The 24,676-nt window shown below is 41.4% G+C and overlaps 1 protein-coding gene across 3 annotated transcripts in view; it reads left to right on the top strand.

Annotated features, from left to right (window-relative positions):
• Window positions 1–24,676, top strand: part of SMG7 (SMG7 nonsense mediated mRNA decay factor) — a 51,382-nt gene that overhangs the window by 6,462 nt on the left and 20,244 nt on the right. For all 3 annotated transcript variants that reach the window (XM_058029958.1, XM_058029959.1, XM_058029957.1), the window contains exons 2-9: window positions 14,406–14,437; window positions 15,665–15,782; window positions 16,792–16,924; window positions 19,705–19,876; window positions 20,697–20,768; window positions 21,706–21,856; window positions 22,183–22,318; window positions 24,344–24,506. In XM_058029958.1, coding sequence (XP_057885941.1) covers window positions 14,406–14,437; window positions 15,665–15,782; window positions 16,792–16,924; window positions 19,705–19,876; window positions 20,697–20,768; window positions 21,706–21,856; window positions 22,183–22,318; window positions 24,344–24,506 — 977 coding nt within the window. The remainder of the gene's footprint in view (window positions 1–14,405; window positions 14,438–15,664; window positions 15,783–16,791; window positions 16,925–19,704; window positions 19,877–20,696; window positions 20,769–21,705; window positions 21,857–22,182; window positions 22,319–24,343; window positions 24,507–24,676) is intronic.

The raw sequence follows: 24,676 nt of genomic DNA, 5'->3' as shown, positions 1-24,676 counted from the left end.
TGTAGAGGTTTAAGGGTTCTTCATCTTCATGACAGTAGCAGAGATTCACTCATAGCAGCAGGCTGGTAGAAGAGCAGTTAAAGAATGAAGCTATAATTTGTAAGGAATATATGTGGGAGGACACTAGTTGTTGCTTTCATTACTTTGAACTTGAGGATTGTCCTCATCTTACTGGAAAAACTGCACAGCTGCTGTCAGGCAGGAGGGGAATAAACCCACAGATTTTTTCCTTAAAATCATTAGCAGAGATGCATACTTTGATTCTGTACTTTTTAATGTGTTATGAGGGAGGTAATAAATTTCAGTGGTGTTTGGGAAAACACGTGTTTTCCTGTGCTCAGGGAGGGATATGGTAACTTATTTCTCCATCTTACTGCTGTGGACAGAATAGAGGAATAACAGATTGTTTGTTGTGAGGTGATGTGAGGACTCTGGGCCATCGTTTCTCATGATCCCAGGGTGGAGGGCTGGTGGCTTTGTCTGTGTGTGCCTGCTGAGCACTGGAGTGCCCTGGGCAGGGCATTGCTGGAAGCATTACAGCTGTACTGGAGCCATCACCAGCTGCCACTTGTGCAGCCCTGCTCCAAGTCCTGCCTTTGGGCCACGTTTCTACACTTGTCTGCCCACTGCCTCTCTTCCCATTTGAATTCAAGATGAACTTTTCATTGTAAACTTGGGGACTACCCAGATGACCAAATGAGGAGGAAATGGCTTAAACAGTGTTCTGAAGCTGGATATTTAAATCCCTCTGAGTTAAATCAGCAGGTGCTTGTTCAGATCAGTGTAATCCTGTGAGTTGAGGTGGAATAAACTTTTTGGAGTGACATTAGGTGTGCTTTCCCTCCTTTCTGTATTCCAGTCGGACTTTTCTGGTATTATTCACACTTCTACACTCAAGGGGTTATCATAAGGAGCCAGAAGGCTGAGGAGTCTCTGAATCTCTTGGGATTGTTACAGAGCTGTGGGTGACAGACTGAATTTCACTGATGGGACTCAAATCAGAGATACCCTTGAGGTGTCTAGGAGTCCTGCTAGAATTCATGTTCTCTTCCATCTTCAGAGAAAACGAAGATAATATTTCTGAAAGTACTTACTATATCCTGAATACATCAGTAGTCTGTTTCTCATTTTTTTATTTCGTGTTTTTGATGCTGAAAGTGTCCTGTAGTGCTCAGCCTCATTGAACAGTTTTCTGCTTTGTCTGATGGTGGTATGGGTAAAGCTGATTTTTATTTTATTTCTCCCCATCCTCTCCTCTGACGCATTGTCTGTTTTGAGTCTGCAGGCCCTGCTTGTTGTACAGCTGAAATATCTGAGAGCTGCTCTCTAGCTGTTAGAAAATGAGAAATGCATTTTGAATGTGGAACCTTTAAGACTGATTCTGCCAAAATAGTGGGGGGAACATTTCCTGAACTACTTAAAGGAAACTGCTTTTTTCTTTGGAAAACAGAAAAACGGGCCTTTTGGGCATTAAGTATCTTTATTTCAGACTTTGGTGTTTCATGATGTCTTGATTTAATGAGGCTTTGAGAGTTGTTCCTATTTGGTCAGGCTATGGCAAAGGGCAGTTTGTTTGGAGCCTGCCTGTTTTGGGCCCTCTGGACCCCCCCATAGTCTGTGCTACGTTATTTACCACATCTTAACTTCCCTGCACATGAAGAATAAATGCATTTTTGATAAATCTGTTGGGAAAACCATTTTTTCTCTTTGTTTTATGATAGTCCTGTAAATTGTGCTGCTGTCTGTTGCAGTGAAATTCTCCTGGGATTTGATTTGCCATGTCCTGTGTTGGTCTGGCCATGATGTGGAGAAAGCATGTGGATATTGCTGTGTGTCCAACAGCTGTGACTGTGGTAATCTTTTTTAACCCAAACAAACTTTGACAGTTTTGGTTCCTTCTGCAGGCAGTACTGCTTTTGGCAGGGCCTTTGGGCATTCCTCCTCTTAATTCAAGGTACGCTTGAGCTGTTATGAGGGATCTTCAGGGCAGATTTTCCAAACTAGCCTAATAATAACTGAAAATGGAAATGCTAATCCTCTGTGCCTATGGAGAAGGAAGAATGGGACAAGACTTCTTGCTGTTCAAGTTGTTGGTCTTGAAGTATTGTAAATTCTTGTTGATGACATTGCCATAACCAAACTTGTGAGCAGAGAGACTTGATCCAGCCAGATATTCCCAGGAAAAAGCCAATCTGTTGGTAAGAATTGTGTTCAAAGGATTTAAACCACACTTATAAGTATTAAAGAAAGACCCAGACCCACCAAAAGTGTATAAAAACATGAAAACTGAAGCAGCTCTTAGAGCTCAAACATACTGCTCCAGTTACTAGAAAAATAAAGGAAATATAATTTCAATTTTTTTTAAAAAAGTGAGATGTCTATATTGGTTCATGATTGTAAGTTCAGTTATTAAAATATGCAGAGTGGACTTGCAGTAAAAATCTAGAGTGCTTCAGTTTGTCTTAATACCACTGATAGGTGAAATGTTGAACATATATGTGAAATCTTTAACTGGAAAAGAAGTGATAAAATCCTTAATTTGCATTGTTGACATGCATCTGAATTATTACAGCAGGCCTTAATTTATGAGCATGTCACACAGATTATGCCAGGGCATGAACGGCTGGCAGGTATTCCACCCAGCTTGAACATACCATTGACTGTTCAATTTAGAGATTTATTTTCTTTGAGGTAAATGGCAGGAGATATGGGGCTTGGGGCAAAGACATCTATAGGGGATTGGGGCTTGCTCTGACTTCAGCTGGAGTTCTTGTTTTCTGGGTTTGATATCAAGGACTAAAATAATCTTTAAGGCTTAAAAGTACCCAGAATAATATTTCCAGTCTGTTTCTGATGAAGATGTCAAGTGCTTGCTGATGCTGGTTGTGCAACTACAGACTGTTTTGGTCCCTTCCATCATAGGTGGCCAGTCAGAAGTCAGCACTAAAAAAAGTGCCGTGTCTGCCTGTAACATTATGTTATGTGCTAAGAATTTGGGGATACTCATTCAAGATCAGTTAAAATTCTGTACTCTTTGATTAAAGATGGTTACAAAAGTATATCTTCTGTCCTGCATAACTTGTTGTGTTAATTCCTGAAATAATTGAGAATTGCTTTGCTGGAGCATTAGGTGATGTGGGTCAAGAGTGTTTTGTCTTCAGGAAGGACAGATCCAACAGACATGAAGATCTTTGGGACTTCAAGGACTCAGGTGCTGGAAATTTTTTGTGTATAATGGGAAATGCTCTTGAACATTTGGATTTCAGATTTGGTATTAAAGCAGCATGATTCACCTCACTTCCCTGCTTTATTGTCAAATGCTGAAGCACAGTGCTAAAATTATTCTATTTTCAAGCTTGTTTTGGACATGCTGGTACACTACACAAAACAAATGACTATAAAATCTCTCTATAGTTGATTGCAAAGTGGAATGCAGGGGCTGCATTGGCTTGTGCAGCCTGAGTAGCACACAAATACTGAGTTAATAACTGGTAACTATGTGGTCACATGTTGAATCTTTTGATGGCATTGTCTCTTCTTGCTTAATATGCCTCAAAGATTCAGGGAATGTCTCCTGTGAGTGAGGGACAGTCGCTACCCTTCCCCATGTTGCAGAAGTAGCAGTGGCTTGAGCAAGGCTGGTGATTTTTGCTGTGGGATTTGGTGGCAGGAAGGAGCTGGAGTGGGTGAAGCCAAGGCACTGAGCAGTTCCTGAAGGCAGGGCATAATGCCATGTGGGAATGATTTGGCAGTGTCCAGGGTGCTGCTTTGGGCTATGGAGGGGACTTGGTAGGACTTTAAAAACAAGCAACTAAATGATTGTCAGAAATAACATCAGGGTGATGGAATGGGCTCTATAACCTTTGGAGGGCCCTTCTAGGCTTATGATTTGATCTTCAGGTGGGATGTGTTAATCCATTGCTATGGAGCCTTTTCCTCAGCCTTTGCAGGATATGAGGTTTGCAGATAATGAGGTTTGGTCTGACTGCTGAAAGGGAGACTGCAGTCTAAAACTGCATTCGCATTATTCTTTTCCACAGTTTATGTTTAGTAAAGGTCTGCTAAACCCCCACGTTTTTCCATATATGATTCATAAAGCAGATACTGATTTGTAGTCAGCTGAATATCATGTGAACTTTTCTGACATAGAACTAGAAAAGGACTCTGTCTTTAGGCCCTGAAATTTAAATTTGAAATAATTTTTCATTTTTTAATAAATATATTTACGCCTCACAAGTGGATTTAACCTTGGGAGTTATAAATTTAGTCGGATGCTTGCTCCTTACCAATCCATTAGTTTTCAAAACAGGAAAGGAGGTTACTGGTTAACTGGGAGCACCTGGCAGCACTCAGTGGGGCAATGGTGGCAGCAGATCCTGTTCAGAGGCAGTTTGGGCCTGCTGGAGCAGAGCTGCACAGCTCAGCTGGACTTGGGCCATGGAGCTGCATCTCCTCAACCAGGCTGGATTTCCTCCAGACCTGTTGGTGTTTGATGGGCTCCCAAAGCTTCAAGGTGCACCTTTCCTGGAGGGGACAGTTCTTGTAGTAGTGTATCCATCTGCTTCCCTCCTTCTGTGCCAATAACATTTGCTAGATCTGAGCTGGTTGGATTGGTCATAGGTTTCCCCTTCAGCTGAATACAGAGCAGAGTAACTTCCCACATTCCAGGAGTACCGTGTGTTTTGGTGATGGGCTTGGGTATTGTAGGCAGCAGCCCTTCTGCATGAACCACTCCTGACCTGAGGAGAGCCAACAGTAGAAGACTGCAGGTGAGTTTTGTGTTGCTAAGACAGAAATTATTTGAATATTCTCTGCTTGGAAAGTAAATTTATCTCAGAACAGCATTGCCTATGTGTTTGTGATAGAGAATGGGGAGCAGCTAATGAGACTCCTGTAAATGATTGGCAATGATGTACTGAGTACCCATTTAATTATCATAAATGGAGGGTATAATATTCTCCCTGACTGGTGTTCAGCCTTCTGCTGTTACTGTGCTTTCAGAGTATGGTTTGCACGTAATTTCAAGATGGAAAATTGAAAATAATTTCTAAGATGCAGCTTGCAATTAGGATCATATCCAGATGTAATCAAGGTGTGTTTTTGTCAAGGCTTGTGTGTACCATGTGGTGTCCTTTCGAACCTCTTAATAATGAAAAGCTTTTTAAACTTTTGGATATGTCATCTTTGTGCATAGATGTGGGTTTTGTGTGATGTTGATGTGATTGGGAGTTTATAAAATGAATGGGATTGGCAAAAACCAGTTTACAGTTACTGAATGACAACAATATTTAAATATCAGTAATTTTGCTTTAAGGCTTATATTTTGGAAGGCCTTGACTATCTGGGCGTAGATCTTAGTATAAGGACTTGGAGAGCACCTGTTGAAAGCACTGAACTTCACTGTACCTGTCATAGCTAACCTGCTACAAACACAGCGTGAGGGATTACTTGTGCTTTATTTCTGCCACCTCTGATGGTACCATCTATGGATTTGCTCTTTATCCATCTGCTGCTTAGCAATGAGGACAGTATCTCAAATTCCCAGTAACTGGCTCCTCTTAAATGATCCTTTCCTCTGTTTTGGAGTCATTCCAGCCTTACTGAGCATGAAGGTCAGCATTTGCCTCTGTGCAAGGGGCAGTTTGAGGAAGGGGTTCTGTAGGGAACACCAGAAATGAGCAAGAGATCTGAGTTTTATATTCCAAGCTGTTAGTGGAGGTTGGAGGCAGCAGGAAACTTGTGGAGCTGAAAGTCAGAATTTAGATGCTGCACTTGTCCTCTTGATGCAAAGTGGAGTGGCCTTTCTAGAGGGAAATGTGTGGTGTGTGTCACTGCTCTGCAGCTCTGTGGGCAGGTGAGAGGGCACATTTTGTCTGCTGGCAAGTGGGGCACTGAACTGACTGCAATTCCTTCCTTTGAATTGGATTCTCTACACTTGTCTGGAGGATCCTGTGCAGTGTCCAGGAGGGCTGGTAGCTCCTGCCTCACCTCTTTGGGCTTCTGCAGGGCTGACTTGAGGAGCAGAACTTTGTGAAACTGATTTGATGATACCCATCTGAAGCTGATCTCAGTGCTCACATATCTGCATTTTCTGTAATTCTGGAAATGGTTTTCATTGCAGAAGCTGTTAAAAGAAGTAATGTTCACTTGTTCTAACATCTGTTGTCTGCAGTTTCCAGCCCCTTAACACAAGTGGTTTTACCAAGTCAGGAACTGTAATATAGCAAATTACTGCTGGTGTTACTATACATTTATCAGCACTGAGACGTGGTAGTGTATGCTCTCACCAGGGTTTGAAAGAGAAAAAAGGGTGTGAGAAACGACTCCTCACTTCTTAAAACTTTCAAAAGTTTATTGAACCACAGCAAGGGACTGAATAAGGAAAAAGGGACAGTGCTAGGTGCTTAGTGCAGCCAGAGGCACGCAGCCCACACCCATAGCAATGCTTATTTATGCTATTGACAAGCACATGGCCCACGCCCATAGCAATCCTTATTTATGCTATTGACCAGCCAACCTCCCCACACTTGTGCACCAGCTCCTCCTTCATCCCACCCCTTGGAGTCTGTGCAGTCCTTCTTGCTTCAACTTCCCCAATGGTTGGAGATCAACTTTCAACATTACAAAATTTATATAAAAAAACCACCAGATCTTAACAGAATTTCTTTTAACCTTATAACATACATTTAACATTTGCAAGAGCAAACATCACACTGTATGTTTATTACAAGGGCATAGTTTTGGGGGGGGGGGTTGTGGTTGTTCAGAAAATAATTCTGTTGCTTCTCCTTGTTCAGTCTCAAAACCTCGTGGGAATTAACATGGCAAGTTCAGTTGTAAACCTTTCACATCCCTCTTGGGACTACAGCCCTAAGAACTGGTGACCCTTCTGTGTGCTTCCCCAAAGTTCCTTATTGTGGGTAGTGAGGGAGCAGAGCTTTGTTTTGGTGTCTAACTTCCTTTAAGGGGGAGGGCTGTCAATGACTGAGAGGATTGGAGGGCAGTCTTGAAGTTTTTGTGCACTTGTACCTTTAAGATTGCCTTAGTTTTGAAAAATGCAAAAAATGCTTTTTATGCAAGGGATGGTGTAAAAATTGGAAGAGATATACAGATGGATTTTGTATTTGATCTTAAATGTTTTGCCTTTCACTTGTTCTCAGGTTAGCTGCAAAGCTGACATATTGTCAGCTAGTGTAGTAAATGCAGTATGGATGTGCCAGGGTATTCCACAAAAGTTTTACTTTTTTACTGTTTGCTATTAAAAGTTTTCTTTTGAAGGTATTAAGTATCCATTTATTATTTCTTGAGCATGCCTTTTTTATATCTAATAAATTCTTATTACTGTTACTAAACCAGAATTTTTCTATACTGAAAATACTGTCAGGGTTACTTGTGGAGCTATGCTGTCAGGTCCTGGAAGGTAAACAAGTTAGAGGTGACTGGAGTTTTTGTGCTTTTCTTTGTTGGGCAGCGTCCATTTAGAGGTTATTTTTATCCCTGCTGTCTTTAATAAAATTCCACTTAACTAGTAGGTCAAGATGATGGGTTAAAGAACAGCATAGTCAGTATTTTTTAAAAATTACTATGGAAACACAGCTGAGCTTTCCTGAGGTAGTCCTAACATTACATTTATTGCCAGCTGCTCTTGCTTGAATTGGAAAATCCAGGTTGTTGGATATATAGTTTTCAGGTTACTCTCCTGGCATAAATTTTGGAGTTCTGTGGGACAGATGGAGGCATATTGCTGATCCTGAATGGCTGGACCTCATTTCTGAGGTATTTAGCTCATGTTCTGACTCCAGGTTGTGTAAGGAGGGCGACAGCAGAGAGTCTGGTGGAGGCAGTGGAATGCCAGGAGCCTGAGCAGTGTAGGAGGTTTGTATTTCCCTCTCTGTAGATTAAATCAGATATTAAGAACACATTAACTTTCCTTAGGAGTGCTTTTACCTTTGGGGCACATCATTTTAAAATCTTGAGACAAAGAAACTGACTTCCGTGAAACTGGAGGAAGAAAATGAGTTTGAATGAAGCTGACTGCAAGGGTACTTGTACCCTTATCCAAGGAGGAGGATTGTCAGCTCTGATCAAACTTGGAAAGAGTTGCTTTTGGTAGTTGTGTTTTGAGGATGATTATTATGACTTGCTTCTAATAGAGGAGAAGGAGGGAAGATGGGATTAAGGAAAACTGTGCTCTGTGTCCCCATTTCTTGACATCCTCCTCAGCCACAGTGACAACACAAAAGGAATAGAGCAGGATTCCCTGTGGAGCGGGTTTGTATTCAGGTGGTGATTGCTTTGCTTTTATATCTGCTTGCAGAAGCATAGGTTTTTGTTTTTACTGGTGATGAGGTACTTGTTTCTGTGGCTTTGATCTACCGCTATAATCTGATTAAACTGCAGGTCAAGGAAATTAGCTGTACCCTGCCTTCAGCTGCCTGTAAGAGGAATAATAAGATTGAAACTACTTAGCACATAAAATTGACAATAAGATGATTCTGTTAAAGGTGTTTTTCATTGGTGTGTGTTAGCAGTGGCCTTCCAAGGCACCTGGAACATTTCATTTCATGACCCACAGGCTGAAGATCTCTTGCTCCCTCAGTAAGAGCTGACATCACTCAAACCTGCCAGCTCCCAAAGCAAGCAATTCTAGAACTTTGTGCAAACTATGATCATTTAAATTAGGTGTCAACACTTGGAAGTTTGGAACAGTAAGAACTTGTTCTATAGAAGTAAAACTGTTAACAGTACATGTCTGATATATGAGTAGGTAGAGTCTTTACACAAATTAATAAGTAAAATTATTGTTGGATGCTATATACCCCTGCAAAATCCTGACTGCATCCATTTGCCCCTTCAGGAAAAGCTATGTGTTAACAGGAGCTGTTGTTTGAAGCCTGTTGTATTCAGGTGATGTTGAATTAATGGGTGGAGGAAAAATAAAAGCTGAAGTTTACCCACAAGTTTGCTATTACTGTACTTCAGGCATAACCATCTAGGTTTATGCACAATCCTAAGATTGCTGCAAAAATATTTCCTTGTGACAGGTCATAGTTAGAGATATAGTAACTGTCTACAAAACAGCTTAGGGAAGTCAGAGTTATGTTTGAGAATTCAACCTTTAGCAAAGTGGACCAGCTGTAAAGGATTGGTAGCCAGAGAGTCTCTAAAAATTGTAAAGAAAACAAACTTTTCAATTTTAGCAAGTGTTAGTGGCCAGTCTTAGGAATTGAAGGAAAAATACTTATTTTCCAAAAAACTGTCAACCATTTGTATCAGCAAGTTTTCTTCACATCTGAAGTGCCAAACTCCAGATGTGAATGATGTCTTGGACACTGTGCTTGGGGGCTTCTGAACAATCAATCTCCCCTAAATATGCTGTGGAATATTCAGTGTCCATGCTGTTAGTGTTTCCTACTGCTTCCACCTGCCCTGAATCAGCATGAGTATGCTTAAATACAGACAAATAAAGAAAAAAACCCCACTGAGTATTAAAACTATTACAAGTTTTTGTTGAAGATAGCTGTTTTTTGAGGAAAATCTAAAATGGCAGGTTGTTGCTTTGAAGTTCTTTCTGCTGTGACCCTTGCCAAATACTGAAATAATGAAATTAAAATATTAAGTGTTTGACTTTTAGTATGCTTGTATAGAAAATTTACCTTTTCTACCCAAAATGAAACATTTCACACATTTATTCTATTTTTTCTCTGTATCTTTCTATTCCCTTTCAGAAGAATGAAAGCTTTCTGGCAGTGCCCTTGATAAGCCTTGGGATCAGTCACCTCCTGCTGAGGCACTTTAGGCTGCAGGTGCTTTTCATTGTGGTACAGTACCTCCAGGAAAGAGAACTGCAGGAGTCTGAATTTCTGCTTGGAGTGAAACTCCTGACCACTTCACGTTTTTTTTTTAGTTTTTAGTAATGAGATTGGATCTGATGGCTTTTATAAACCCAGCTGCCTGGATTCATTGCCCATTTTAGTCATGTAAATCCTCAATTCCTCATTGGGGGGTTGTGTTAGTGAGATTTGATGAGAGAACTGATACAGCTGATACAGCTTAGGGCTGTCAGGGGAAAACCAGGTGGAGTTCCCCTTCAGGAAGGGTGAAAGCAGGGTGGTGTTCTTGTTGGCTCTGTGAGAGCTGGGGTTTTCCAGGTTTTTTTGTAGAACTTGTCATGCCACAGCAGATGACGCCTGGCAGATCCTCACTGTGAAAATGAGAGGTGTGGTGTAAATGAGGCTTGACTTCCAAAATATAGAGGATGGTAGCTGGGTAACACAAAACTGCTGCTTTGAGAAGTTTGGCTTAATTTCATTGGCTTATCTGTGCTTGATAATGAAGCTTGTTAGCAGACCCCTGCTTCTGTAGAATGGATACAGCCCCATTAGAGATGCAGGGTGGTGTATGCAGAACTGAAAATTTGTGATTGAGTGCTTGAATTATAGCTGTACTGAAGGCAGATATTGGAACAGAAATGAGTTCTTTTGGGGACAATGGTAAAATAGATCCATTTGTTCAGTGATATGCAAATAGAGTTGGAAGTCACATGGCAACAAGAGGAAAACTTGAATAAAATAGTTAACCAAAGTGGCTCTATGATCTTACATGATTTTAACATCAAATTAAGCAAACTTGCTCTAGTGTTAAAGAGAAGGTGCGACTGCATGATCTTTTGATGTTTCTTTAGTGTGATGGGGTAAACACTTCAAAAATATATATGGGAGAGACATCCCAATATTTGTGGGATTTTCTTTCTGTACTGCTTACCAGCTCAAGGGAAACAACTTGTTTTCTTATTCTGACTTGGAAAACTTAATTGATGAGGAATGGTAAAAACTTGGAAGAGGGAAAATGAAATGTGTCTTTCTTGTCTTCCTTTGCCAAGTCCAGTGGTTCATTCCAGATTAAATGTAGCCTCTGAGTTCCAGGGGCTTTAAAACTTTATATACTCTCAGGTTCTTATGAGAAGAGAAGTTTCTTTTGTCTCCTAATTTTTTATTTATCTTATACGTTTACAACCTTGTGAGACAGTCCTGACTACTGTGTTTTAAAGTTTTGAAGCTTTTCACTTTTATGAATAAAATGAAAATTCCTTTAGCTATCAAACATTTTCACTGAATTGGATGGGAGGCTGTTGTGTTTTAGTTTAAATTTTGACTAAAGCACAGAGTGAATCTACATATTTGGTTAGGAAATAATAAAGAGTAGCTGTTATTTCAAGGTGGTATATGGAAATACTTGAAATATAATTTTTCTGAACTATGGTTTGGATAAAAAAAAAAAAAACAAAAAAACAAAACAAATTTAGGGAAGCTTGACTGAACTGCTGAGTCCAACTGGGCGAGGAGATATCTGAGAATATTCTTGCAATGATACAGTGTATAAGCAAGCCCTACCAGGTTTCCTAGTAGGCAACCTTTTTTGCCCCAGAATGAGTCATTCTAATGTAAATTCAATATGAGGAGGTGCAATAAAATATATGGCCAGAAAAGCTTGTTAAAAATGCTGGGTGATAGAAGGAGCCATTGGCACTGTGAGAAACTCCTGCCAGTTGTTACCGGTGAACTCCAGTTGGTGCCCACTAGGAGTCCTTGAGCACCAGCAAAGGCCCATTGTAAAGTTTGTTTAATGAACAGGCAGTGCATCTTCTCTCTATCATCTTTCTCTTTCTCTCTGCTAGTATTTTGCCACTGGTGCAGAACAAGGTTTGTACCCAGGCTGCCCCCTCTTATCCTGGCTTAGAATGCAGCTATTTGAAACAAATTGTTTCTATGTGGAAATGAGAAGCAGCATACTAATGTTAGGTCAACTCTCCTAATTTCTTTGGAGTCTAGGAAGTATTGAAATAATTTCTATACATTTTATTTAAAATGACAATGCTAATCTCTTTAGTATTGCTTGTTGCAATTTTATAAATTATACAGGGCAGTCTGTGTTATGGCTGGTGAAGCGATTGGTGCTAAAGTCTCTTGTTCTGTGAGCCCATGAGTCTTCTCTTCCAAAATAAAAAGTGTTTTTAAATAATTCTTTTTGGTGGAAGCTCAGGTCTAGCCATATGATCAGGTCTGTGCACTTACAGAGAGCCTGTCAGCAGTTGCGCTGATGTAGAGGCTGAGGCTCTCTTCACCAGAATTCTCTAGGCAGCAGTGAGGGCAAACTTCTGGGGGGAAAAAAAGGTGCTTTTACATTCCTCATTTAAAGATTAGACTCAGTGGAAGGTAGTTCTGCACAAGTAATTTCCAGAGGAGCAGTTCTTGGCTTTTAAAGGGCAGAGCCTTCGTGCCTGGAAGAGAGTTCTGGGCTGGTGTCTGTGGGCGCAGTCCTGCGTGTCCTGCTGGGGCTGAGCCTCTCAGCGTTCGTGGCTTTGGCAGCACAGATTGTGTTCTCGGCTCAGAGCAGACCTTCACAGCACTGGAAGATGTTTGAAGCGTGAGCCAGACTGTAGGAACTTGGCTGGCTGTTCAGAAAAGCGAGATTCCAGCACCTGAGCAAGTCAGCTTTTCCTTGGGAGCAGTGGCATTGCTGGCTGCCAGCACCACAGCTCTGCCTCAGCTCTGGGCCTGACTGGGCTTGCAGGTCAGCAGTGCAGGGGCTGCTGAGGCACAGCCTGCACAGGAGGTTGCTGTCCCTCCTTGTCCCTTCTTGGCTCCCTGGGGGCAGCATCTGCTCATTCCCATCCTGCTGCCTGCAGCCACAGAGAGCCTTCACTTAGGTGCCTTTTGTTGCCTGTGTATGGATGAGGGAAAAATGTTTCTTGGGCTTTCAGCTTTCTCCTGATACAATAGCTAAAATTTGCTTTGCTTGTCTCTGTTATCTCTTCTTTTTGACAATTGAAAGAAGTTGTCTTAAAGGCAATAAATGCTCTCCATGCTTCCAGTTACTGAATTTGGATTAGGTGAGGAGCATACATGTTCACTTCTAGTATCAGTTTAGATGTTTCTGACAATTAAAGCCCTTGGGGCATGCCATTGCTTTTTAGATGGAGGTGGCTATGGTGAGCTGTTATAGATAATGCTTGCACTTAAAAAACAGAATTTTGCAAAAAATTTTGCAATTGCAAAGAATTTTGCAATTTTATTATTGCAAAATAAATAGAATTTTACATGTTATACATAAGTAACACGTAAATTGTTAAGTTTTTAACAATTTTGCAAATTGTTAAAAACTTAACAATTTACGTGTTACTTACGTGTATGCTATTCTAATACCTTTTTAATTCTCATGTGGATCTCATAACCTTCTCTATAATTTGTGGCCAGTAGGTAGATCCCAGAACAAACTGAAAAACTGTTTGCAGTCACCACAACTTCACATTGGCAAGAGAAAGTATATGCTGATGTCTGCAGCCCCTTTAGGGATTAGTTGGTGCTTTCTCCTGGCTCTCCATTCTTTTCCAAGCTGGCATATGACATGCATGTTAGGCAGTGTGTCTTCCAACTGTGTTTGGTTTTAGGTTTTTTTCTGAGGCAGGTGAGGGGAGCATTTCATATACGGGGAGGATTCCATGTCTGGTGTGGAAAGCTTGCACTCCAAATCTGCATCACCACCTGAGTGCATCAGGAGCAGAGGGACATGTCTGATCCAAACCCAAATTAGCCCTGGGTTAATTGTGCCCATCAGACAGACCAGCAGGGCTGCTCCTCGAAGCTTTATGTACTGCTGACACAGTGCTGAACTGTAGCACTTCCACTGCCTGCTCCAGCCAGACACTGACCATTCAGAAACATTTATTTATTGAGGACTGCCCCAGTGTTCCTGTTTTTGGAAGCTATTTGCCAGCCTTCACCAGCAGTGGGGGTTTGCAGAGGATGCTCAGTGCAGGAGTTGTAGGTAGTCACCTGTAGCTGCCATTCTTTCTGTGTGTATTGTGGTTTTTTTTTTTCCTTGGAAGCCTGATCAAAGCATTGCTTTAGGGATGCAGCTCAAGGAAAAGAGGCAATTGGGGAAGCCATAGTCTTATCCCTTCTCCCTACAGAAACTTGTGCAGTGTGGGGGACAGGAGGGCTGTACTGAGGGGCTGACAGACACTGGTGGGAGTTGGTGTTGCTCTGACTCTGTTGGCTCCTGTATTTCATGTGTGACAACTTAGAGTTGATAAAAATGTCCCAGGCAATTATCACTAATGTTGGCAGGACGCTGCTGCCACATAAAGCTGAAAATATAAACTTTAATGTGAGCATTATTAGTATATTTGTTCAGAAGGAGGCATAAGCAGGGAAAAGTGAACAGCTGACTATTGTTATGGGATGAAATAAAAGCAGTCATGCTGTTGAACCAACAGTAGCTCAAATCCTGCATGGGGTGAACTAAAGCAGAGTTGTAAGCAGATTCACCATTGCATTAATTATCTTTGGCATAAGTCAGTTATTTTGAGCTTTCTAATATATTGTCATTTTGCTTTCTTACAGGCAGGCAGAAGTCCTGAAGGCTGACATGACAGGTAATTGCCTTTATTATACAGTTTATATAGCTTATTAATAATATTTGATTCCTGGTTTTGTTTTCCTTTTGTGTTCCTTTTGCTTATCATTCCTAAGAATTTTCTGGAAAGTGTGTGACCTTGTGTTAAAGGCTTGTCCTTTGTATCTAAATAAGTAAATAGTATTTTAACAACTGTGCCCCTTTGGCCTATACCTAATACATATTTTTGAAGTTGACTTTGGATGTTCTAAACATTTGGAGATGAAGGTCTCATGTCTCTACCTCTCTCTTGAAACCTGAGACTCCTGCCCAGACCAGCACAGGAACTGCTATACTTGGGATTAGCCAGGATTTGGGTGATTTTAAGGAACCTGGGTGAGGAAATGCTGAGCACTCCCCCATGTTGTGAAAGTGCAGCCCTAGATGCAGTGAAATGCTGTGAGCTGTGATTTAAGCTGTATATATTAATGGGAAATGGAAATGGTTTATATTAATGAATCAGCCCTGCAGCACAATTAGCTTCTCTCACGAACCTTTGCTCAGCTGTGCTTGCCACCTGGGTGTAGTTAAAGCAGCAGGCTGGTGTAGTCCCCATAGGACCATTAAAACCACCTGGATCCACCCAACCCAAGAGGAGTGGCTGCACCATCAGTATCAGGATGGTTTCCCTGGGGTGAGGCCCATCCCTTGTGCTCCTGCAGCCCCAGCCCTGGGAAATTGGACTCTGTAACTCAATAGCAGGGAGCAGTGTTTGCACTCGCCCTCTGGGGTGGAGAGCAGATAGCTACTGAAGAGTTAGAAAATGCCCACAGTGTTCTTTAAACACCAACAGTGTGTGTCCATGCACTGTCCTATCTAGCATCCCTCCATGGATTTATTGTCTGCTAATTATTTTTTGGCTACACTGGAAATTTTTCATCCAGTGGCAAGAAATTTTGCCGTTTTATAACTTAGGGAGAGCCACATTCTCCTACCTGTTTTGATTTTTAACTTGCCAGCTGCTAACTTTGTTCACATCTAATTCTGGAGTTGTAGGAGACTCCTCAGTTAAGCAGTGAGCCCTCAACCCCTCTGTAGTTCTTGTATTTCACTATTCTGAGGAAAATGATAAAAGCAGGTGTTTGGTGATGTGTATCTAACACTGAGCTCTATTCTTTCATTTGATAAATGAGTGAAAAATCAGATTTACTCCATAAATTTGTGTGACTCTGGGTTTGGTTTTTTTTTTTTCTTTCTTGTTGCTCAGATTCAAAGCTGGGTCCAGCAGAAGTCTGGACATCCAGACAGGCTCTACAGGACTTATATCAAAAAATGCTAGTGACTGATTTGGAATACGCTTTAGATAAAAAAGTGGAGCAGGACCTGTAAGTACCTCACTGAATTTGTGTGTGTGTATGTGATCTGGGCTGGGCAGCAGGAAACCCTGAGGCTTCCAGAAAAGCAATTGTAACCTATGGAATAGTTGTCTTATTTCCTTTAAAATGAGAGCTGTGCTGTGGGTGAAAAATGAGAATGCCCTGCAGAGCTGACAAAGAACATTCAGTAGGTTAGAGTTTTACCTCTGGCAATTCAGAGGCAGCCATGTCATGCAGGACTGTGTTTTGGAGAGCCAGGTGGAGGCAGACAAGCTAAGGAGCTCCAGTCTGCTCTGCTCTCGGGGGGGGGCTGAAGTCTGCATTTTCCTGAGAGGAGGAAATTTGCCTGATGTAATCACCTGGAGCTTTGAGCAAGGTTTAACAGGGGCTGCTGAAGACTGGTTTTAAGCCCTGTGAGGTAGAGCTGGGCAGAGGGAGGAATAATCAGGGTTGCTCATGGGGTTAATTAATAGGTTACTCCTGACACCTTACAAATCAGGGTAAGATCCAGCTGGATTTTCTCCATGCCCTGAATCCATTCCCTGTTATTTAAGGTGCAGACATGAGTTGTAATAGGTTTAGTTAACAGAAGCATGTGGCTCTTTCAGCATTGAGGGAAACCAGATGAGTTGGCTGGCTGAGTTCTCCTCTCCAGGCTTCCAGTTATTGAATGATTTTTAAACCTCATTTATGTACCCCACATTTTGTTTTAGGGAGGGACTTCTACGCTGCCTAAAATAGAGCAATTGCCAGCAAATATCAATGATGCTAGCATTGGCCCTATATGTATATACACGTGTATGTTAGCTATATATATATCAGGATCTGTTTCCATAGATATGAGAGGTGAGGAAAGGTGGTTATTCCATATTTAACATTTGTTCTCATCTGAATGTTGCTTGAATTTGAATATTCTTCATGTCTGATGCTATGTAATTAAACAGTTCTTTCCTGTTATTTATGCCATCTGCATAAGACACTTCCAAAGTAAAAAGATAAATGCTTCTTTTATTTTCAGTTGGAATCATGCCTTTAAAAATCAGATCACAACACTCCAGGGTCAGGCGAAAAACAGAGCAAATCCGAATCGGAGCGAAGTTCAGGCAAACCTTTCTCTGTTTTTAGAGGCAGCTAGTGGCTTCTACACACAGGTGAGTTGCACAAAATACAGGCTGGGTGGGGGATCAGTTTTAGCTGGGTAAAATCTGTTCTTTGCCCTTAGCTTAGGAAACTGCTGCTGCATTGGTTTGAGCAGTGCACCTTGCTAACCGTGGTGCTCTCAGCAGGAGATGTCTGCAGAGCTGCTGATGGGCTTTCTTTTGATCAGTCTTGAGCTGAAACTTTTGTGCATCTGGTTGTGGTGCAGTTTAGGTTCCTTTCTAATAGAATCTACTTTAACACCTGAACCCCACTGTTTTGGGTAAGGTCAGAGGTCCATTTCTTACTGTGCTCTGCTGTGCCTGCTCAGAGCAATCATAAAGCAGCAGGAAAGGGTAGTATGATGCTTCTTTGCATTGTCTCTTGCCTTCTCACTGTGCATCTGTTGCCTTCTTGAACTACCACCTGTATGAGTTCTCTGACTATTAGAAAGTCTAGCTTTCACTGGCTCTGCAGGCCCTCTTAAAGCCATTTACTCTGTGTCTGCAGTGACCTGTGGTGAGGAATTTTGTCTTTTAATTGTAATGTCTTACAGAAATGATGACACAAAAAATCTCAAGCGCAGCAGATGAGTTAGTTGATGTGCTCTTAGTACTTTTTTCCTGCTGTTTCTCTAAAAATTCCCATTTGGCTTCTCATTGCTATATATGTTTGTGGGCCATTGCCTTCATTCCTTTTCATTTGCTGTATAGTGAAGGATAAGCAAGGATAATCAGTTTGTTCTTGGATTAAGTTACTCAGGAACAGAAATATGTGCAGAAAATGCAGATGCATGGGATGTGTGTGATGGCCTAATGTTTTGTTCTTTGCCTCTTCCTTGTGACTCCTAACACCAATGATGAGCATTGAGGTGTAAGTCTTAATTTTCAACAGTTAGAATAATTAGTTCACTTCTAGGAACTTTTCTTCCCCTAAAGCAAAACTGTATTGAGTGCTCTTGGGCCAAGAATCTTTTGCAGCATTTTCAGTTAATTGCCAAAGGAGTGTGATTCCTATTCATATACTTATTTCTTACTGACATTTTTTTGCCTACACTCTTTCCTATGTTAGATTTCATTAGATTTAAACTATGGAGAATAGGAGTCAGTGTATGATAATAGCCTTAGTAAAGACAACTTGCCTTTCCTTCCTTTTTCCCCCTCATTTGGTGTCTGCTTCAACAACATTGTGGTTGCTGAATCCTCTCTCAGTGTTCAGAGTAAACTTTGTCGTGGCTGATTTACACTGTCTTCAGCTTACAGCGTTCACAGTAGGTCATTTGTACTGTATTATTTCCTAGTTGGATTCCAGACATCTGCCATGCCAACCCCAGGGTACCCTTGTGGCTGCCCTTTTTTCCCCTTCAGCATTGTTTTTTTTGTAAAGCTGCTTGTTGGAAGTAGCCAGTTTCACAGGCTGTCATGGTTGCCAAGGGCATTCTACCTGTACACTGTTTATCTTGCAAAAGCCTTGTTCTTTCCTGCAGTGGATCAGGGAATTTTACTCTTTCTGAGCTTGACACTACAGACTGGGTCATCTTTCTCTGTTTGTGATGTTAATTACATTTTCAGTCTAAAGCCTTGGCTCAGCCAAGGTACCTGTTCTCCAGCTGTGAGGCGTCCCCAAGTGACATCTTTGAACAAGAGCATGAATTTTCTTAATTTGGCATCTTTGAAGATGTCAAGATGCTCTCTTTTATCCAGCTTTCATCTCTGAGGTCTCTCTTGTTTGGGAATTTTTTGTTTACTGTATAAAGAAAGAGGCAAAGAGGTATGAGGTGTAACACAAACCTCTTTCTGCAGCAAGCAAAAGCATCATGTCACATCTTGCTGACAGAGTATGTGTCTCTGTCAGCCATGGGCTTTCTCTGTGCCTTTATCTGGAAGTACAACCCTCCTGCAGGTCTGTTTTATTTGGAGACTGAGCATGTTCCCAGCTGGGAGAAAGTCTGTCACTTCTTACCTGCATTTGTTGCCCTAGTAATCAGTCCAACACACACTCTTCACTCTCTGGTTGCCATTACTTTGCAGAGTATTTATGTTGGAGTCCATTAGGAAGAACTTCAAAAGCACTAATTAGAATGGCAAAGTTGAGGCTTTCTTTCAATCAGCTTTTGAAATATTTGATCAAGTAGCTGATGCCTTGTTCCTTGAAAGAGTCTCAGTGTTGGCTTAGTGCAAATATTTACTGACACCTCAGCCACTGAACTGTTAGTATTGCCTTGTGTTGCTTATCAATTTGGTTATGTTCCAGCTTCTTTTGAAATTTATACTTGGAATAGTTTCTTTCTAAAGTTAAAGTTGGGTTTCTTATGTTGGAACCAGCTGCTTTGGAAGTTGAGGGATGTTCCTTTCTAATATTTTCAGAGAACGGTGTCACTTCTTGAAGGTATAAAATCCACTGTGTTCCTCTTGAGTGTCCTACTGAAAAAACAAAAAGACCAAGCAAAACCATAAAACCCAGCAATATCTGTAGACCTCCCGTTGTCAATCTCCTCTGATAAATCCTTGGTGATTTAAATATCATGAGGATTGAGTTGCTTGCTGGTTTGGGATGCAGAGCTTTTTCTTACTGGGCAGATGAACACAGTGGACACAATGGAACTCAATGAATTCCATATGGAGAATGTATTGTCAAGTCTCACTTTCAGTAAATTGAGCTTGTTCACCTCAAGTATATTTGGCTCATCAGTGGTGAGCACACACCTGAGTAGCACTCTGTTAGTTTAGTGACTTGTTTTGATGCCTTTGCAATGGCTGTCTGGAGCTGCCACTGAGCCAGGCCGTGTTTGCAGTTACTCCAGGAATTGTGCACAGTTTTTAACGTGGACCTGCCGTGCCGTGTGAAGTCTTCCCAGCTGGGGATCATTAGCAATAAACAGACGCACACCAGCGCCATCGTGAAGCCGCAGTCCAGCTCCTGCTCCTACATCTGCCAGCACTGCCTTGTCCACCTGGGAGATATTGGTGAGTTTCACAAGGAAAGGGCTGGGACGTGGAGTTCTGTCTGTGTTCAGCTTCTAGGGAGGGATCTGCATAGACCAGGGTAACTGCTGGAGCAAGTGTGCTCCACTTCAGCAGCTAGCTGCCGATTGTGGTGATTGCAGCAGGGAGAAAGACCTGGAAAGAAACCCTGTTCAGACTTATCTAGTGTTTGTTACACATTAACACATGGAGACAGTTAATCACTGGCTTGCTAGTGATCTGCTGGAGTCTGTCTCCTAGCATTTTAATCATGTTCTAGCTGGTAGGCACAGGGAAGTGCTGAAACTGGTAACTATTACAAAAGCTGTTGCAGCAGGCTGGCAACTTCTCCATTCCAGAACACTAATATCTTATGTACAAGGGCACCATTTAGAAATCCAGTCTTTCATAAATGGGGTTTCTTTTTTACATTAAGTTCAACAAGTTTATTTCTTTCTTGATTCGAGAAAAACTTTGTGTTGTAGAAAGTTCTCTTTTCACAGGAATTTGCGGTTGCTTTTTGAACAACCTAAAAATAGATCTAGTTGGTGATCCTGCAAAGAGGGATGAAAAATATTTTTAGCTCTCTGTATGTGGTATTCTTGGCACTGTTGTCCATAAAACAATTAGGTCTGAGGCCAAACAGCCACCTCAGAATTAAATGTGTCAAATCTTGATTCTGTTTGGTGTAATTGCCCATTCTTCTGATGCTTATTCCTGTAATGCTAGTGAAATGCTCTTCAGCTAAGTTGCATTTTATGAAAGTAACTTCAGGAGACTGGAGTTTTGTGCCTCAACTTGGGTTTTTTTGCTGTTTTCTTAGCTCGCTATAGGAATCAGACCAGCCAGGCAGAGTCTTACTATAGACATGCAGCTCAGCTTGTCCCTTCTAATGGTGAGTCTGGGATACCTTTCCAGTTCATAATTCCAAAGGAAGATTTGGGGTATTGTTTTCTTCTCTGGCAGTTGAAAACCTGGGCTTTTACATAAATATCCCTCTCCAAATTCTCCACACATCAGTAAATCATTTAGTAAAGCCTCACCCATCAGTAAATCCTTTAGATAATGGTTATTTGCATGATCTGTGTTGCTTCCTTTTGTGCAGGTTTAGAAACAAGGGAAGTAATACACAGCTTTACTCCAAGGCTTCACTACTGCCATAGTCTGTTACATTCATGCTTTATAAAGTACAATTAATGAAAACTTGCTTTACACCAGCATTTTTTTTTAATTGTTTATTCCCATGCCAATTTATAGTTTCTGATGGGAGTTAGAGTTCTTTAGTCCAGGGATCTAGCTTTGTAGCTATTGTCTTCCAGTGGCCCAAAATGTAGGGATGGTGATGAAAGGTTAAGTTACTTTTGAGCTGGGCTGCTGAAACCAGTGATCCAATTTTTTAACCAGTTGCATTCTAAGTGAACAAAACAAAAACTCAACCCCCTGAAACAAACAAGCAAACAAAATCAGAGACCCCCATACCAAATCCTTCTCCATCCAAAGTAAAAAAAAAAAAAAAAAAGGCAACAAGACAGACAAACGAAAACCCCCAACCAAAAAGACCAAACCCCAAAACAAAAAGCAAGCAACAAAGGCAACACAAGCAAACAAACAAAACCCTCCAAACAGCTGATGCACCACAAATTTAGAAGCTTTTTCACTGAAGTGGTTCAGATCTGAGGCTGGGATGGAAGGGTCAGCAGATGCACCTAAGCCTTGCCTGTTGAAGAACAGAGGACTTTATGCTCCCTTTTCAGGTGACCACATGTACTCTGAAATCTAGCATGTTTCCCCCAGGACAATCTTGTTGGACAGCTTGTGTTTTTCTCCCTTAGGTCAGCCTTATAATCAGTTGGCTATCCTAGCTTCCTCCAAAGGAGACCACTTGACCACAATTTTCTACTACTGCAGAAGCATTGCTGTGAAGTTTCCTTTCCCAGCTGCCTCCACTAACCTACAAAAAGCACTTTCTAAAGCACTGGAAAGGTGAGACTAAGTAAATTATTGCCACTCAGGTGAGTAGGAAGATATTTCTTCTAAAAGTTCCTGCCTTGCTAGAAGTTACTCATATTTGGCAGTGGAAACAGAAATCCCTCAGCCCTTGTCCAGTCAGAGCATGCTCAGAGGTGCATGGAACAAAGAATATGATGCTCCTGATTGTGATTAGTGAATGCAGGAAATAAGCATATTATGCCAACACAAAAAGTAACTTTGCAGGACATTCCTCCCTCATTTTGGAGTAATTCTGGGGTGTTGTGTGCAGCTGTGTATAATACCAAAGACTGAATCAGGTGTGTCTGTTCTAAATGCAGTCGTGATGAGGTGAAGACTCGATGGAGCGTGTCTGACTTCATCAAGGCATTTATTAAATTTCATGGCCATGTGTACCTGAGTAAGAGCTTGGAGAAGCTGAGCCCTCTTCGAGAAAAGCTGGAAGAACAGTTCAAGGTTAGTTGTAACAATATATTAATTACTATATTGAGAATATTTTTACCAGCTGAGTTCAGAAGTTGCAGTCCATTAATCATTCTTTCATATGATAAAATACAGGAAGCTCAAGTAGCCAGTTAGGGAAGGTTTGCATTTGCAGCTGACAGTGGATAGTTCTGGTAACTTCTGCCAAGATTAGGGATTTTTCCCATTTGACACATGATCCATTGTTGGTGGAGATACAGGAGAAATCAGTGACCACTGTTGATTCTCTGCTCTTCAACCTGGATAATTCTTGGATACCTGTAAAAAGGACTTGATTAAGCTGTGAAATCTTGGCTTGGTGGCCTGAGGAATTTAGAGAGCTTCATGTTTTGGATGTCTATCATTCACTCCCAGTGGTTGTTAAGGCTGCTTTTAATCTGCCTTGGGAAACTTGCTTCTCCTGTTAACAGTTTGCCCTTGAAAAGTGTCCCATACAACCTTACTCTGTGCAGACTAGAACTATGCTGAACACGTTTTCCATGGAAATTTCAGGAGTCCCATTGGTTACATACCCAGCTCATTATCTTGGACAGTACAGCCAAGATCAAAACAAAAGAGTTTTATGAAGTATTTATGCAAAGTAGTATCGTTTCAGAGAGGACATGGTGTTAACTGGTAAATGGCTTTTGGAAACTGCTCTGTTTCAGCTTCCTAATTTGTGGAAAAGCATCAGGGAGGATGAATATGTTCAGCAGAGCAGTGGATGCTTTTCAAAAATAGGAAAGGGGAATGTGGTCTGAGCAATATAAAAAATCACAAATGGTCTTTACAGTCCTTTTATACTTTTTTGTCTTGAATTGTGCTGCTACAGTTAGATTCACAATGTCTTTAAAATAAATTTAAAAATCCACAGAACTTCCTATGAATTGACTGCTCCAACCCTGGCAGTTTATGTTTCAAAATGAAATAATTGTATCTCTCTTTCCGTGTGTGATTCTGGCTGTTGAAAAAGTACTGCTTTTTCCACAGTGCTTATAATCAATAATTATGAGCATTGCTCAGGCATGTGGAACAGTCTTAATTTTCTGGACTGATCCAGAGTGTTAAAACAGCTAATTGAGCCCTGCTTTGTTGCTTAGTTTACCTTTTTTGTTTATATTATGCAACACAAGGTCTAATTTATCAGAGAGTAACTCTTCTGACTTCACCAAGTTGAATGTGGATGTGAAGTTTGCTGTATGCTTGTGAGTTATTTTAATTTTGTGGCTCATTTTAACTCTGAGGAGAGCAGTTTCAGGATTGGGAGCATTCAGCCAGGCTCTGGGTGCTGCTGTTGGCAGCTCTGCCAGTCTCAGTTGTCAGCTGTGCAGTGCTCGTGCTTCATGCCCTAAATGAGAGTCGAGGGTGAATGTGGCGCTTAAACCTTTTCCTGATGCTTACACGAGTTAATTCACCTGATTCCCTGATTGTTGTGTTGCTGAGATTTAGGATAGCTCCTTTTTTCACCCAAAAAGCTTGAAGTCTCTTTTCCTGTCCTGAGAGAGCTGTCTTTTCTAGCATAGTTACTGAAAGACATTTGTGAATAGCTCTCTCTAGTTTAGTCCACTGAGGCATTTTGTGACCCATGAAGTCAGGTGTGGAATTAGTCTTTAATGCATAACCATGCAGTAGTTAAATTTTCCTGGGGTGTTTTTTAAAATGTCACCTTCTCCATGCTGGTTCTTTGAAGGGCAGACAAACCCAGTGAATCCATGGGCCTTTGCAGTGCTGTCTGTGCACATTCCAAGTAGCACTTGCTCTGGAAGAGAACCATATGCAAAGGGGATGTTGATTTGTTGTGTGTCTGAGCTGGTGTGCAAGCAAAAACCTTGTGCTTAACAGTGGGGTCCTCCTGGGGAGCCCAGTGCTGTGCTGGGAGGGCTGACCTGAAAATAGAATCCAGAATGAATGTTGTGAAAGAGCAGAAACATTAGTCAAGCAGTGAAGGAGCACCTACCAGTCCTTTCAAGCATGTGTTTTGCCATCTAAAAATATGTGCACCCTGTGTGTTTGTTGCAGAGGTTATTGTTCCAGAAGGCCTTCAACTCTCAGCAGTTAGTCCATATTACTGTGATCAACCTGTTCCAGCTGCACCACCTGCGGGACTTCAGCAACGAAACGGAGCAGCACAGCTACAGCCAGGATGAGCAGCTCTGCTGGACACAGCTCCTGGCTCTCTTCAGTAAGTGTGGGAGCTAATTGATTTTTGTAGTTCCCTTGGTTTTAATGTGGAATCCATTAGTAATTTCCTGTCAGGATCTAGCTTAATGGCTGGCTGAGGTAAGTGCTGAGAATAGACATTAGGGAGAAAGTTGTGAGAGATGATGGTCACACAGGATCATTTCTGTCAGC

Source organism: Melospiza georgiana, chromosome 9 (assembly GCF_028018845.1).
Source record: "Melospiza georgiana isolate bMelGeo1 chromosome 9, bMelGeo1.pri, whole genome shotgun sequence".
NCBI lineage: Eukaryota > Metazoa > Chordata > Aves > Passeriformes > Passerellidae > Melospiza > Melospiza georgiana.
Note: the sequence above shows the minus strand (reverse complement) of the source record. Positions and strands in the feature narration are given on the sequence as shown.